The following is a 16,852-nucleotide window of genomic DNA, read 5'->3' on the forward strand; positions in this document are numbered from 1 at the left end:
ATACTTGCGACACTCCTCACTAAGAGGAACCTGCAAAAACCCCTGCATCAGATCAATTGAAGAGTAGATATTTTTACCCCCAATTTCTACAAACAAATCTGCCAAACATGCCACAGGATAGTGGTCTGGGATCGACTTATCTTTTAACTTAAGAAAATCCTCACACAAACGTACTGAGCCATCCTTCTTAGGCACTGCTAACAATGGAAAATTGAAGGGCGAGGAACTGGGCCTAATTATACCTTCCCCTTCCCACTTATTGACCTCTTGCTCTACCTGTTCCCTAATCTTAAAAGGAATCCTATATGAAGGGACAAAAATAGGCTTAGTCTCATCCTCCGAATAAACCATGTGTTCTAATGTATTAGTTAATTCCAACTTATCCCCTTTAAGAGCAACAGTATCTGCAAACTTGGCCAAAACATTTTCCACCCCCTCTATATGCTCTTTATAATCAGCATTAGCTAAACAATACCTATAAACCTGTCTCCTAACCTGTAATTCTCCCTCTGAAAATTCATTGTCATCCCCTACAATAGCAACTGAATTATTGTCATCAACCCAATCTTCAAAATCTACCACATATGTATCTTGCTGATATCTTCGAACTGAATCGTTACAGTTTAGTAATTCTACCCAAGTAACCCCTGTATCAGACACATTGCTGCTTATAGAAACGGTACTCAATATGCCCTTCAGCTTCTCGCTACCCTCACTCACTGACACTGGTCAGGGCCTTTTCACATCTTTCACTGGAACTTTCATCAGAACAACCATACCTGGGCCCAAAACCACATCTTCTGATAAAATACCTTTATAACACTTCCTCCCCCTCAGAAACATATGCAGTATCAACCCATAAATCATTATCAACACCAGATCCCTTATCATGATCCCCTTTAATCTCAACAATATCCTCATACAGGACAAAAACCCCAGGTACCCCAACAGTTATACCGCCTACCCCTGTATGAACCGAGATTCTGTTTCGCCGGCACACTGGATGACCCAATAACAATTTATTCCCCAAAGCAGTCCCTCGTAAAACCAAAAATGGCTCTCTAAAAACTTTACTTCCCAAGGACAAACAAATGTCCATGCAACCCAAAACACTCAACCTATTAGCTTGAAAATCACATACTGTCTCTTTAGTAGGCCTCAAACAATGATCAGAAAACATCAATCAATATAAATCATATTTCATCAGATTAACAAATGCACCAGTATCGGTAAATACTGAGACATCGACATCATGCACAGACCCTTTCACAATTGGCTTTGGCTCTAAGGGCTCAGCCAGAAGTCCTATATCTCAAGAAACACCCATCGCCTTTTCCCCTTTTGTTTTACGGTCCCTAGAAAGCCTGGAAAAACCCCCTCGAGGAGTTCTATTAGGAATGCCAGAACCCTGAGGCACACTCTTAAATTCATCCAGTTCAAGAACCAGACAAAACCGCCAACCGTGGCTCTGAAGTCTTGCAGACACCACAATATCTCACCTTGCAAAACTTTTTGGTGTGACCCTGCCTATTACAGCTAAAGCAACGGACCTGTGACATTGAACCCATAGAACCCCTACTATCCACTGTCTTGGCACACAGCCTCATAGAAGGGGAACTAGAATCACCCTGTGGCAGGTGCATTGGAATAGATCCGGAAGCCTTTGGCATCCCATTTATGAAAGTGCTGTCCACAGCAGGTCATTCCGACAGATGTTTGTGAACCTATAAGAAAAGCAAGGCTTCATCAGACCTCTTTTCGATCCTTTCACCAAAACTATATACTATGGCATCAGGAACATCAGTAAGCATCCATGCAAATTGAAGCAATCTAACCAAAGAATCCTGGCCCTTTTGAATCTTAAAGAGCAACCTAAGGTCTCAAACTGCATCTCCGGCTTCTGCCATCTCATATGCTGTCCTCGGCAACTTCTTGAGATCATCCCATGTCTTACAATTTCCAAATTGACGACTCCAACAACATTGTCCTGTGTCCCCTTTATCTAAAGTGAGGAATCCTTTTGCTTCATTCAAAGCCTGTACCCCATCTGTAATTTTCTTGGCAACCAGGTAATTTCAAGAGGGACTGGAAGAACCCCATCAACCAACCCTGGGAATAGCTGAACTCCAGAGGCAACCAATGTAAACTTGTGAGAGAGTTACCTTGACCCTATCTACGGCACCCTCTGCTATATTGCCAGGATTAATAAAACTCCAAGTCCCAACAACATGACCTGATCTCAACTTCATACACTAACAGAAATTCCAAAAGAAAATCTTCGTGAAGACAAATGGAAAATTCTCTGAGAGAGAAGAAAAAAAAAGAAAAAGAAAGAAAGGCAAAAAAAGAACACTAAGAAAAGCTTACCCAATAGTGTAAGAAATATTTCTTTGCAATAACCCAACAACCATCGAGCACTTATCATCACAATAATTCAAGTTCCTCAAAAATAATTAAAATATTAAAACAAACAAATTATTCCATAATCCCAATTATTTCGTAATCGCCGATGCGAACTGCCTGTCGGAAAAAAAATACAAGTCGCACCCACTAAAGCTACCCCAGTACCCCCACATATGTAGAAAACGGGCTGTATAGGGTGTGGGAGGAAGGGAAAAATCTCCTCCCAGCTTCTACGTCACTAGCAATAATGCCCGAGGTAATTGCAACGCCATCAGAAAACACAACTCACTCTTAATCCAGCTTATTCCCCACTAAGCCCTTATTACAACCAACTGAAAAGAGAACACTTATTTATTAATATCCCCCTTCATCTTCAGAACCCTCTGTGCTGTCAAAAAACCTGGAACCAATTTCCCAACCTGAAAAAAAAAAAAAAACACTCCGACGCCTCCCATGACACAAACCCACTCACACTAGCACAGGCTATTAGCTACTGGTACTGAATCATCTTGCTATCTCAGCCAAAGGAAAAAACACGTAGATCATCAAAGTACTACAAACCGAACATCTCAAAGATGACTGGGTCATGCCCTATTCCGGCCTAAAGTCCCCGTTACCAGTCCCTTCAGAAGCTGTTAAAGGTCATAAGGTCAAGCTGCCACCAACTGTTATGCCCTATTATACAAGGTCAGATAAGGTCATAACATTCTTCCACATCTGTATTAAGAACATTGTCATATCAACTTATTTATCAAAGATTCCCCCAGCAGCAATGGCTAGCCTGCATACTGGATCAGCACACACACACACACTCTCTCTCTCTCTCTCTCTCTCTCTCTCTCTCTCTCTCTCTCCAAGTCACTATCCAAGTCACTAACTGAAGAAACAACAAAAACACATGACTACAAAAATATAATTTATTCAGTAATCTAACATAGCAAGTAGATTGGAACCAAATAGGAATGGAATGGGAATATCCACAACCCAGAATTTTTAGCCTAATTAACCAAGTAAGAAATTTAACATAGTGCTATCAACATCCACCAGTTGAGTCTTTACAACAGATGAATCAAAATAAGTCAGCACGACTGTAGTCATGATAAGTCACATTCCCCTCCATTTATATTGGCCTCTATTTAATACATCTGAGGAAACAAAGGGAAAAACACAACTTTAAAAATAGGCACAGAGGAAAATGAATGTGGGATGTTTTCTCACGTTACCAACCCCAAAAGAAATGCACATAATTATACATGGTAAAGTCACAAAATCACTGAAATCAAATCAAAGAGACACAGCAGATAAAAACAAACAAATAAATCAGCAGATGTTAAACAAAGTCAATTAAACCCATTCAGGTTTTCTTGAAAATAAAGTTCCAGCTCACCTCACAGGCAGTGCTCAAAGTCCTCCAACCAAGCAGGTCCTTTCACAAACCATCAAGACTCCCAATGTTTACCTTGCTTTCAAAATGGAACATTCACACTTCATATGGCACGCCCATCAAAGCGCACTCACGCACAAACAGTCTCCGGAACTTGATGATTTCTGGCTGGTGAACACATTCCGATATGAACAGAACAACGAAGTGTTATGAACTTTGTCTCCATGGGAAGCCATACTGACACTAGGCCTTTGTCAGCACTGACCCACTGAATATGTAGGCACTGTAACTTTGCCCAGAACATCTCCAAGGAGACTGCTTAGCTAAAAAAAACGAAATGACACATCCTAAATGTTTTTCATTATATTATATATATATACATACATACATACATAGAATTTTAGGTTATTGTTACATGTTTACAGTCTTATCCCAGGTTATCAGCTTATCCAGAGTTCCCTGTTGAAACAAGCGTTATGTTTAATGACTCCGCGTTTTCTTCTGAACCTCTTCAAAAAATCATTGGGGAACAAAAAGAATAAGCAAGATTGGGTGAATAATAGGAGGGTGGGTAAAAATCGCCATTCTTGGTCAGAAACTGTCTTCGGTGCTTATTGTGTGCCGATAACCAGATATCACGACAATGCACCAACAAAATAACCGACAATGCACCAGATCAAAGTGGAGGGTGGTGGCACCGACAATCACCAACACTGCCTGTTAGGTATGTAAGAATTGCCAGTATTCCAATGAATGAAGAAAGGTGCCAAAGGAAATGCAGACGTTGAAGAGGTTCAGAAGAAAAAGACGGCCATAAAATTGGAGTTTTTGAATTGCACCAAAAACTGCTGAAAATTATCGATTTTCACAATAACTGAATAAAAATGACAGTCGCCATCCCCTATATATATATACACACATACAGACATGCCTGTATATGTTATCAGCAGTTGTGATTACCAAAAATCGCCGATAACTGAAAATCGGCAATTTCGGTGCTTATTGGTGCCGATAACCAGATATCAGCGCCAATAACTGGAGATCGGCATCCAGTTTTATAGTGTATCTTTTCAATAAGCGGAAATTGGTGATTTTTGGAAAAAACTGCTGAAAATTATCGCGCCGCAGTCGCCGAAATTGCCAATATGCGCAGTTATGGGAAATTATCGCGATCCAGTTTTATAGTGCTTTTGGCACCGGTATTTGGGTATTGGCACTACAGTAAGCCCCCCGTACTTTCAGGGGATGCGTACCCCCCCTTGTGAATAGCTAAAACCCGTGAATACTTAGAACCCTTCTAAACACACTTAGAACTGCCTATTTTGATAGTCAAACACACAAAATAAACTAAAAGTGCTTATACAGGTATTATCCTACTTACAATGGGGTTAGGTTCCAAAAAAAACCATCATTTGTTGGAAAAAACGTAAGAAAAACCAAAATGTATCCTTGAACATAGCCTAGCCTACACTAGGGTATTCGGTGCCATGTACTGTATACATATATGGTAGCCTTGGCCTACACTATAAAATATACTCTTTACATACACGGTATAGTGATTATTAATATCAGCTAATTCTGGAGGTTCATGCAAAGTGACTTATGATAATTCAATACAAAGAGAAACTGAATAACAAACAAGAATTAGCTCAGCCTACACTATGGTATGCAGTGAACCCCTGTATTCGCGGGGGATGCGTACCACACACCCCCCGGTGAATAGCTAAAATCCGCGAATACTTAAAACCCCTCTGAAAACACTTAGAACTGCCCATTTTTATAGTTTAAACACAGAAAAACCCTGTAAAAATGCTTATACCTGAGTATTTTAATAGTTTTATCACAAAAAAAGTGCATTTATTCATGAAAATTATGTGAAAATACAGTAATTAGTGAATATTTCTCAGTGAAAAATACCGCGAATGGGCGCATTTTCCGCGAATAATGGCTAGATATGTTCCACAGAGAAACCCGTGTATGTATGAGTCCGCGAATCATGAGAATGTGAATATGGGGGGTTTACTGTATTGTTTATATACACGGTAGCATAGCCTACATTATACTCTCCTATATATTCACATATCGTATTATACAAACGTCAACATAACGAATATGCATCTTTTCCATGGATCTTTTAAAATGTTATGCCTTAGTTCACTTTATCCAATAATATTGTATATATTCTTATATTGCTTTTGTGTTATAAATTGCGATCAACGTTTTGGTTTGGAAATGTTTACGTGGCGTTTATTTCGCCGCATGTAACTCAGTTCAGAGTGCTTTTCTTGCTTGTAGTTAGCGTATATGTATCTCTAGATACCTTATTTATATGGGGCAAGGTTGTTTTTTGTTATACGAAGTGTTTTTTAAGTTGAAATATAGCTAAAATACGTCTCGTTGTGAAATTAATTTATCTATTATTTTCGTTAGTAGATGACGATGGCCATTTGGAGGCGTTTGGTTTGGGTAAAAAAAAGTTCAAGATTCCGTTCGCTATTTTCACTTGATTTCATCATAATACAAGCTTTACGTATTCATTTATCATTTACCGGCGTAAAAGTAACAGTAATGTGTTCATTCATGCCCAGTAATTTTGATTAAAATACTTTCTCTTCCATTTTAATTACGATCGAGCTTCATCCATGTTGCCGATGCACGATAATTTACAGTACAGTCATTAGCAGCTTGAACATTGTTTTCTCAGCTTCAGTTACAACTTGCAGCTTAAATTTAGCAGTATATTTCCTTGAAGATCTGTTATCCATACCGAATAAGGGTAAAGTGCAAAAATTTATCAATCCTATTCTACTTAATGTCATTTGTGCCATAACCTACGGTAATTGTTTATTACCATACGATGGTTGAAATACCCAGTAAACGGCTGTTGTTATCTGATTCGGTTATAAGCAAAACAACAGTTTCTTGGTGTGTTGTTTATGGCTGTACCCATTTACACAAGAATATAACATTACTAACAATACTTTTATCATTCTCTTTTACTTTTTTAACTAGAAGATAGGGTAAAGAGATAGAGGAAAAGTTGTCTATTGTAATTTGGTCTCTCTCACTCACTGCCTGATTACGCTGCTGCCTGCACCCGCGCGAAATTTTTAAAAAATATTTTACAAATAATATTGTGGTACCAGTATTAATTGCTTACCCAATTGCAAAATCGAATTATCGTAAGGTGAATTATCGTAACTCAAGCATTACCTGAGTATTTTAATAGTTTTTATCAAAAAAGTGCATTTAGTCATGAAAATACAGTATTTAGTGAATATTTCTCAGTGAAAAATGCCGCAAATGGGCGAATTTTCCGCAAATAATGGGTAGGTACATTCCAAAGAGAAATCCGTGAGTCCGCGAATCGTGAGAACGCGAATCCTGGGGGTTTACTGTATACGTACCTAACAGAGGCGCCGATAACCGAAAATTGGCGATTTTCAGTTATTGGCGATTTTTGGTTATCATCACGCCGTCAGAACGGAACCCCTGATAACCGGGGACTGTCTGTACAGTGTATATGTTTTATTGGATTGTTAGCTTTGGCAACCTGTGATTCATTCCTATGTTGCAAAGCCCCCACTAGAGTAAAGGAGACCCTTGGCTCTACCTTCACGCCATTACAGGTCGAGAGGAGCTCCAACCAGAGGCAGAATCTACCTGCCCTAGCTCCCTCACCAGGTAAGGTTACAACAAGCATTTCAGGATACTAGCCAAATTTTCTATTTCAAATTCTCCTCCATCTCTGAGGGTTTTGGGCGTATATGTCCATGTATCCCACCTCTTCTCATTGTGGGATTCAGCTATGTAATTATTTGGTAAGGTATTATATAAAAATGACATTTTTGTAGTAAAATAAAGTTTTATATATACTTACCAAATAATTACATGATCAGAGCCCTCCTTCCTCCCTTCTCATGGACAGAGGGCATAAATGAATTGAGCTGTTTAACTGTGTTGTACGTATTCTTCCCCGAAAGTGGGCGGGGCAGCCTACCTACACCCAAACAAAAGAGCACGACCACAATTCGTAAATTTTGAGCTGCCACATCAAGTAGGAACTAATAGCTATGTAATTATTTGGTAAGTATATATAAAACTTTACTTTATTATAAAAATGCCATTTTTCTACTGGGAACTTGAATAAATCAGGCTCTTAGTTCACACTGCTAATTTGCGGATAATACTTGCTTCGAAGCAGGGCAAACATTCAAGAGGAGAATGAAGGCCTTGTTTCCCTTCACTGCTCCGTCAACTAAGATACTTTCAGTCGAAGCCAATGCTGTAAACTATTGGCATACAGGTGACAGGGAGTCCACTCTTCCCTACCACTTTCAAGCAAACTGCAAGTAAAAAGAAAAAACAAAAATGAAAACACATCAGATATTCACAACAAAAACATAAAGTAGAAAAAACAAATATTCAATCATACAAACCCATTTTTCATACCACTACCACAATTTACTAAATTGGGAGCAGCACTAAAATCTATTTGAATTACTCTGCACTCAAAACCCTTATCAAGGATCCCTTGCAAATGGCATGTCAAGTCTAAAAGAGCATCACATGTACCTAGCTGCTTCCTATATGTATATTGGCTATCAGCTAACAATCCTTTAGACTCAGCCTACTAATTTAGTGGCTTAAAAATAAGTTGTCCAGCAATTTTGGAGAGTATGGTGTACAGGGAGAATAGAGTTTGGCCTGTAGGTACTGCAGTCTGCAGATATGCCACTCTTTGGAACGGGCACTGTATTACTAAGCTTGCACTCATCTGCAAAGATACTATGTCAACATAAAAATCTATAGAATATACTAAACTTGGGAGACAACACACTAGAAACTTTTTCAGAAACAAAGGGAAGAAACGATCAGGATCTCCTCCACCTCAACTATCAAGATTATCCAGAATTTTCTTAACATCCCTGGAGCGAAGTGCAGATTTTGTAAGAAGAGATTAAGGATGACAAGCATCAGGGAGAGGGACATCCTCAGCTGATTGCTTAGCTTCAAAAGCTTGATGAACCAGTTAAACCATTTCCCTAGGGCCAGTAACCAATCTACCATCATCTGTTAGTAGTGGTGGAAGGGCAGACAAGCATGACCCAAAAGATAGATGATGCCTGTTTGGTCCACCACAGATGAGGCTGAGTAATTCCTTCAAGTTTCCTCTCCAAGTAATTATTGTAATTTGTCTAGGCTGTATGGTAAGTCCTATTCGCAGCATGGTGAGACTCAACAAAAATTTTGTCTCCAAATGTTGAATTTGGTCTGTTTGTCATGGTAGGCTCATCTACATGTATCATGGCTGGTCATTTGCCCTGAATTTGATGATCTTTCTAGGAACATATCTTATTAAAATAGCCATCAGCATTTCATTTAACTTCTTGGGATCAGGATCTAATACAGCATCTGAAATATTAAGTGCCTGACAAGCTTTAATAATGCAATCCCAAGTGGCTCTGGATTTCAACCAGACCTACTGATTGACAGATATGTCCATGTCAGTGGATGTATCATATTGAATTTAATTATATTTTTTATATAAGATTTTAAAAATTTTACCAAATTGATTTTGCTAAAAGTTGTTAGTAATGTGGTTCAGTGTTCATTCATGTAAAATTTTTATCATTTTACAGTATTACATTAATTTCTCTTGTAAATAAGTTAACATTTTAAATTCGGAAACATTAATGTTTATCTACAAGGCTTCTGGTAAGTAGTGTCTGATTATTAGGAGTGCCATTTCATTACCCTACTACTCCATGGCAGTTTTACTGCACTGTATACTGTATCAAGTTTTTGATTGGTAGAAATTTGTTATTGTTAAGGTGGCATGCATGTGCAAGCCGTAACATAAATCTTGTTTGATGTAACTTACAGGATTAATTTGTTTTTCTTTTAGGTGCAGAACCACTTCAGCTAGAACCAGAGAAAACTGAAAGTAAAAGCGATAAAGTAAGCATAGGTACTGTGGCTGCTGTATCTCCTGTACCCTTACATAACACTTTTGAATCACAATCAAGGAAAGAAACCTGTAAGACAAGGTACCCTTTTCAAGAAATGCCAGGGATGTGGGGTGAAACTACATCTTCAGTAAGGTTAGGAGTACAGCAGTTGGACTTTAACCAAACTTCATTCAACATAAGTAATGTTATAGATCCTACACCAGATGAGTCATCATATCTTGGTCAAAATTTATCATCAGTTGACAGTAATGTGACTGCTCTTCATGAAAAGCACACTCACTCTCCTAGGTCACCCTTGTGCAGTGAAATTTCCAGTAATAGAGAAAAGCTTTGCGACTGCTGTGAAGATGACCTCTTTTTCAGATGTTTTGAAACTCTGATGATTATCAAGGACCTTTTATGTGAATTAGGTGAATGGGTTTCACATCTTTATTCCAAGGCTAAGTCAAAGGGAGAGAGAAATGGTTGCATGTTAAATTACCTTTCAACTAAAGGAAACTCGTATTTTCTGTACAGGATTTACAAACTCTTATCATCTTTCAGTAACTCAGAAGTAGGCATTGATAATTTGAAAATTAGAGAATCTCGAGAATTGGTGAGAAGGTTGTATAGAAGAGTTAATAACTTACAAAGCAGGAAATTGTATTTAGGATTAGATATCAATTCTCTTGCAGAACAAACTTTAGGTCAAAACTATGAGACCATTTTTAAAAATGTAAGAAATATCTTGAATGTTACAGGTAAGCGAAAGGTTGAGAGTGCTGCAATTGAAAATATATGCAAAAAAATTGTAGAAAAGCAAAGTAAAATGAAACTTTCTCAGTGCAAAACACATCAAAATTCTTCTGAGGAAATATTTTGTACATCACAAGAGACAGTGAAAGGTTTTCCAAGAAAGTCTTTATCAGATTGCAACCATAAAGCAAAAAAGTATATATCAAGTAATAACCCATCCATGGATAGTAGAAATAACAGTACAGTGAACTTAGTTACATATGTTAGTAATACTGCTGAACTGTTGCCCTCTAAACAAAAATCCAGAAATTGTTTGGTGGCTGATGGTCATTGTCAAGAAGTTTCTCAAGGATATTCTTCGAATGTAGTAGGAGCTGATGAATTTGGTAAAAAGGATTCCCCAGGGCTTTTATCAAAAACATGTGAACAAAACACCAATGCTGAAGGAAGTTTTGTTCCAAACCCCCCATCAGAAAATTTCTTTCAAACATACGAAAGTGACAGGATATTATCAAAACATTGTCTAGAAAAATCCTATGGAAAATATGTAGGGTTGAAGAAAGTGGTCTCAGTGTTGGAAACCTCTGAAAATACCCCTAAAAAACAAACTGTATCAGGTGTGCCTGACACAAATGAAGTCATAATTTCTGTAATTGACAATAAATCTACAGGAGGGCAAGGTTCATTTCCACGTAAAGAAAATAATTTGGAATATGCGTATGGAAAATCTGTTGCAAATCATATTCAGCCGATGAGTCCTCTTGCTTTGAAGTCAGGTCAAGGTAAAGAGCTTGAAGAGTTTCATAGTCTTAGTGCATCAGAGTCAAGCATAGAAACAAATTGTTTAGAGTCGATTAGTGTTCAAACACCAGAATCAGGTTTAGGAGTGCTTTTATCTTTGCTTCCTGAAACATTGCAAAAGGTAAATATTTCAACCACTCAGTCTTGTAAACCAACAGTTGAAAGTGTTTCTTCTGCAACCTTGAAGTTCCGTGACGCAGATAAGTTAGTGTTTTTAAATGATGACAAAACGGCTCCAAATTCAGAAATCAAAATGGCAGTAAATAATTACACTATTTGTGGAGACTCTATAGAAAAGATAATTCATAGATTTGTGACTTTAACTTCAGATTTAACATATATACAAGTAGTGGATTATATTGAAAAATTTTTTAAACGTACAGACTCAAATATTGATAGGAAAATAGTCCTTTATATTTGTCAAGAAGTTTGTAATAGGCACATAAAACAACAGAAAAATGAAATTCCTTGTGGACAAAATGACCCTTTTACAGGCAGTAACCAGGAGTACACCAACAAGGGGAGAAATGTTAGTAGTTCTAGTGGCAAAATGGAATTATCTAACAAGAAAGATTTATCAAAAAACTGTCTTAAAGATGACTGTGTAGAAAATTTACAGGCAGATTTAAATATACCTCTTCTTTTTCCTTCGTCTAAAAAAGAGACAAAGAAAGGTAAGATGAGATATGGTGATAAAGCTCAGGTTAATTTTTCAACAAATTCAGTATCAAAGCTTGAAATATCTGAAGATGATAGATTACGAGGTATGGAATGGGAAGCTCTGGAAATTGGTGAACATAAACTGTCTAAAAGTAGAAAAAACAGTCCCATATATATACTAGATTCTCCTGACTGTGAGGTTAAAGACTTGACTGATTCTTATTGTAAAGACTCTCAGAAGGTTCCTGACCTAGTTATATTGCCAAACTCCTCACTCACTGAACATAAACCATTTGATTCTTCTAGAGAACCACATAAACTAAGTTGTACATTTTCTTCGAGAATTGAAAAGAGGTCCCTCAAAGTAGGATCTCATTATTCAGCTGGTGTAAGTAAAAGAAAAATTACTGGAGCTCCATATTATGTAACTAAAGCAAAAAGAGCAAAACCATTAGACACATTTGAAACATACAAGTATATTACCATTCCATCATCACCAGAAGAAAATTTTGACTAGAGCAATCTTTTTAGATGTGTTTGTTCATTGCAAACCTAGGTCTCACAAATAGCCTTCTTCATTGAAAGTAGTTCTCCAGTACCATCAAAATGAAAAGATTTGAAAAGCAAAGACTGTGCTGATGCCCACATCCCACGCCATCCTCCCACATGGCCATGTTATTCCATGCAGCTCTTTGAATGCAAACTTGTTGAACTGCTTTTCCAGGATCACTATCTTCTTTTTGTATCCTGTGATGCGCCATTCATTTCTGTATGTCATTCACTTTATTGTGATGTCTTCATGCTTAAGGATTTTTTTTTGACAGTATAGCTAGTGGCATCACTTGTTGCCATATTGTTTTGAAGGTTGCCTTTACATATCTTTTTGGGATTGTTATTCTTTCAGCTCAGTCTTGAAATTGCTTCTATAATGTAAATTTTCAGTAACTCTAATAGCTTTGTTTTTGCATTTGCTTGCCAGTGTCACAGTAATGGGTTACCTCCAGCCTTCCATTTCTGTGTTCAGCATTTATGCCCACACTAAACTTGTCTCTTTGCATTATTATGTCTGTAACAGCTTTCATGCTGTAAATTATTTTTACTGAATTTATGGTGTGTAGCCATTCATAATTTCTCCTGCTTTTTTTTTTATAAGTACCATCATTTTTAATTTTGCTACAGCCTTGTGTGGGGAAGGATGGGTTTTGCATACAGATTGTCATGTCTGAGTAAGCAGTCTTCTTCCACTAGAGACTTGCAGTGTCTGTGAACTGGTTTCTTAATCAGTGGTTTTGCTTTGCCCAGTGAAGTTTAGGACTGAAACGTCAGGCAATGGCTCCTCAGTCTTTCTGTGATTGTGGATTCATCCGTAGACAAGTCATTTGGAGACCTGTCATCTTCAGTTCAACCTCTTCTGCCAGGTGAATGCCTTCTGTGTCCACACTTCACTTACCGTTTGTATGCCTTAACCAGTGAATACTGTGGCTACAGTGATGCTTCATGAGTCCTCATTACCTTTGACAACTGTGGTTTCAATTGCTTTCTCACTCATAATTATTTAGTTCCTGTGTCGTCTCCTGTTGATCTCACACTTAATTTGGAAGATCCTCCTCTTCCTGTGGACTCATCTTTTTACAGTATATTATTGTATGGGATCTTGAACTGGTCTTTTTCTTACTTCGGTTTTAGAGAATATATTTTGAAAGCTTTTGTATATATTTACTTCAGTTATTTCTTTGTATATATTTATTTTAGTTATTTCTTACTTTTTTGAGGTGCTATAAGACTTTATTTCACAAAGGTATCCATTGCACTCTCTATACAAATTGCTTGAATTTACTTTTTTTTTAACTTCTCCCAGCATTTAGGTTTTCAGACCCTAAAAAAAATGTGATAGATGCTGTAGTCAATGCAGGAATGTCTTGTCTGAGCTGAAGCAAATAGTTTAGTACCTTAGATTATCAGAATTTGTTACTAGCCCTATTATTATACCAGGTTACCTTTATAGAAGTGTTGCATTCAATGGATTGCTCTCTCTCTCTCTCTCTCTCTCTCTCTCTCTCTCTCTCTCTCTCTCTCTCTCTCTCTCTCTCTGTAAAGTACTTAATAGCTTAGGCTAGAAATTATATTGATTTAGTTTTGGCTGTGTGATATCTGGAGTGCTCAAGTATAGGTTGTACTATACAGTATGTTAACCTGTAATATTTTTCCCATTATCAGATGGCTGGACTCCCAAAGAATGTGGTAAACTGATTGTGTTGTATAATAAATAAGTCAGATTTTCAAGCAAATTTATGGTAACCTAAAGAAGTCATACATACATATTTTCATCAGCTGTTCTTGCTAGGTATATCATCAAGCATTTGAATTGCATGTTTTAGGTTGTAAATTATTTGGCCCTCTTTGCATAAACTTTGAGGCATGGCATGAATCTTAAATGATTGATTCATACATACTGATCCCTTTGGACTTGCGCAAACATCTAGGTCAGGAGTCTTCCCAGCCTTTTCAGACTCCCAGCCAGCCTTTGGCCAGGAAGGAAGGAGGTTGCTGAAGGCAGCTTCATTGGTCAAAACAGCATCTCGCCACAGGTGTACAGTGATGAAAGGTTGAATAACTGATACTCTTGTCTTCCTTCTGTCACCTTCCTCCTAGCAGCCAACAACTCTGTTCTCATTGATTGGGCCAAGTGCAGATGAATTACTCAGCAGAGCTTCCTGTCTCTGGCTCCTTAGTGTGTGGATGTGACTCCTAACCCTTGAATGGTGGGGGCCAGGTGGTGAAGCAAATGTATCTTGGATTTTGCATTAGTATTTTACCCTTCAAGCTGGTCATCCTTTCTTACCTAAGTTCTCCTTTTTTCTATGAGTTAGGTTATAAAACAAGACACACTTGTCACATTTTTTTTGTAAATTAGAGTTGGATTGCAAAATGCAACTTACCTTTATTCATAAATGCAGCAAATTTCAAATGAAATAAAGATTTGATTTCGCCATTTTTGGATACTGATTTCACCTATTCCACAATGTTTCACAGCATGCATGTTATTCATTTCTTAGCTGCAGCTACAACTTGCGGCTTAAATTCAGTGGTACAGTAAACCCCCGGATTTGCATTCTCACGATTCACGGACTCACATATTCATGGATTTCTCTGTGAAACGTATCTACCAGTTATTCATGGAAAATTCGCCCATTCGCAGTATTTTTTACTGAGAAATATTCACTAATTACTGTATTTTCATCTCATTTTCATGATTAAATGCACTTTTTGTGATAAAACTATTAAAATACTCAGGTAGTGCTTGAGTTATGATAATTCGCCTTACGATAAGTCAATTTTGCAATGAGGTAAGCAATTAATACCGATACGACAATATTTATAATAATAATTGTAAATTTTGAATGGGCACAGGCAGCAGCCTACAATCAGGCAGCAAGAGAGACCAAATTACAATAGACCAACTTCTTTTTCTCCATCTCTTTATCCCATCTTCTAGCCATCTCTTTATCCCATCTTCTAGTTAAAAAAGTAAAAAAGATGATGAAAGTATTGTTAGTAATGTTGCACTCTTGCATAAATGCATACAGCCATAAACAACTGAACGAGAAACTGCTGTTTTGCTTATCACCGAATCGGATAACAACAGCCTCTTTGCTTGTATTTCAACCATGGTACGGTAATAAATAATTACCGTAGTTATAGTGCAAATGACGTAAGTAGAATAGGACTGATGTATTTTTACATTATACCTTTATTCATTATGGATAAAGGACCGGCAAGGAAGTATACTGCTAAATTTATGCTGCAAGTTGTAGCTGAAGCTGAGAAAACAATGTTCAAGCTGCTAATGACTATAAATTATCGTTCATTGGCAACATGGGTGAAACTTGGCCATAATTAAAATGGAAGAGAAAGTATTTTAATCAAAACTACTGGGCATGAAAGAACACATTACTGCTATTTTTACGCCGATAAACGATGAATACGTAAAGCTCGTATTATGATGAAATCAAGTGAAAATAGCAAAGGGAATCTTGATTTTTTATAGAAAACAAACACCCCCAAACGGCCAATGTCATCTATTAATGAAAAAAGTAGTTAAATTAACTTCACGAGACATATTTAAGTTATATTTTGACTTAAAAACACTTTTTATAATGAAAAATAACCTTGCCCCATATAAATAAAGTATCAAGAGATTCATTTACACTAACCAGAAGCAAAAAAAGCTCTCTGAACTGAGTTAAATACAGTGAAATAAACTTACTGCATAATTGATTTCCAAACCAAAACATTGATTGCTATGATTGCAATTTATAATACAAAAGCAACATAAGAATATATACAATAGTATTGGATGCAATGAATTAAGGCATAGCATTTTAAAAGATCCATGGAAAAGATGCACATTCGTTATGTTGATGTTTGTATAATACGATATTATGTGAACATAGAGCACAGTATAATGTAGCTAGGCTACCGTATATGTATACGGTATACCAAAGTGTAGGCTAGGCTACCATATATGTATCCATGGTACTGAATACACTAGTGTAGGCTAGGCTATATTCGAGATACATTTTTTCCAACAAATGATGGGTTTTTTGGAACCTAACCCCATCATAAGCAGGATAATACCTGTATAACCATTTTTAGCTTTTGTTTGTGTTTGAACTATCAAAATAGGCAGTTCTGAGTGTTTTTAGAAAGGTTCTAAGTATTTGCGGGTTTTAGCTATTCGCAGGGGGCGTGGTACACATCCCTTGCGAATAAGGGGGTTTACTGTTTATACTGCTAGGCATCTGGCCTGCCCAAATCATGTCCCAGCCACCAAGTTCGTCAACCGCAGCAGACGTTAGCCTAATTTCCAAGGCCCAAGTGCCAGCCAGTGCCACAG

At 37.4% G+C, this 16,852-nt stretch overlaps 1 protein-coding gene across 1 annotated transcript in view; it reads left to right on the forward strand.

Annotated features, from left to right (window-relative positions):
- Positions 1-15,133, forward strand: part of LOC136856568 (uncharacterized) — a 121,832-nt gene extending 106,699 nt beyond the window's left edge. The window contains exon 5 of the mRNA XM_067134435.1: positions 9,696-15,133. Coding sequence (XP_066990536.1) covers positions 9,696-12,472 — 2,777 coding nt within the window. The 3' untranslated portion in view covers positions 12,473-15,133. The remainder of the gene's footprint in view (positions 1-9,695) is intronic.
- Positions 15,134-16,852: the final 1,719 nt, after the last annotated feature.

Source organism: Macrobrachium rosenbergii, chromosome 36 (assembly GCF_040412425.1).
Source record: "Macrobrachium rosenbergii isolate ZJJX-2024 chromosome 36, ASM4041242v1, whole genome shotgun sequence".
Classification (NCBI taxonomy): Eukaryota; Metazoa; Arthropoda; class Malacostraca; order Decapoda; family Palaemonidae; genus Macrobrachium; species Macrobrachium rosenbergii.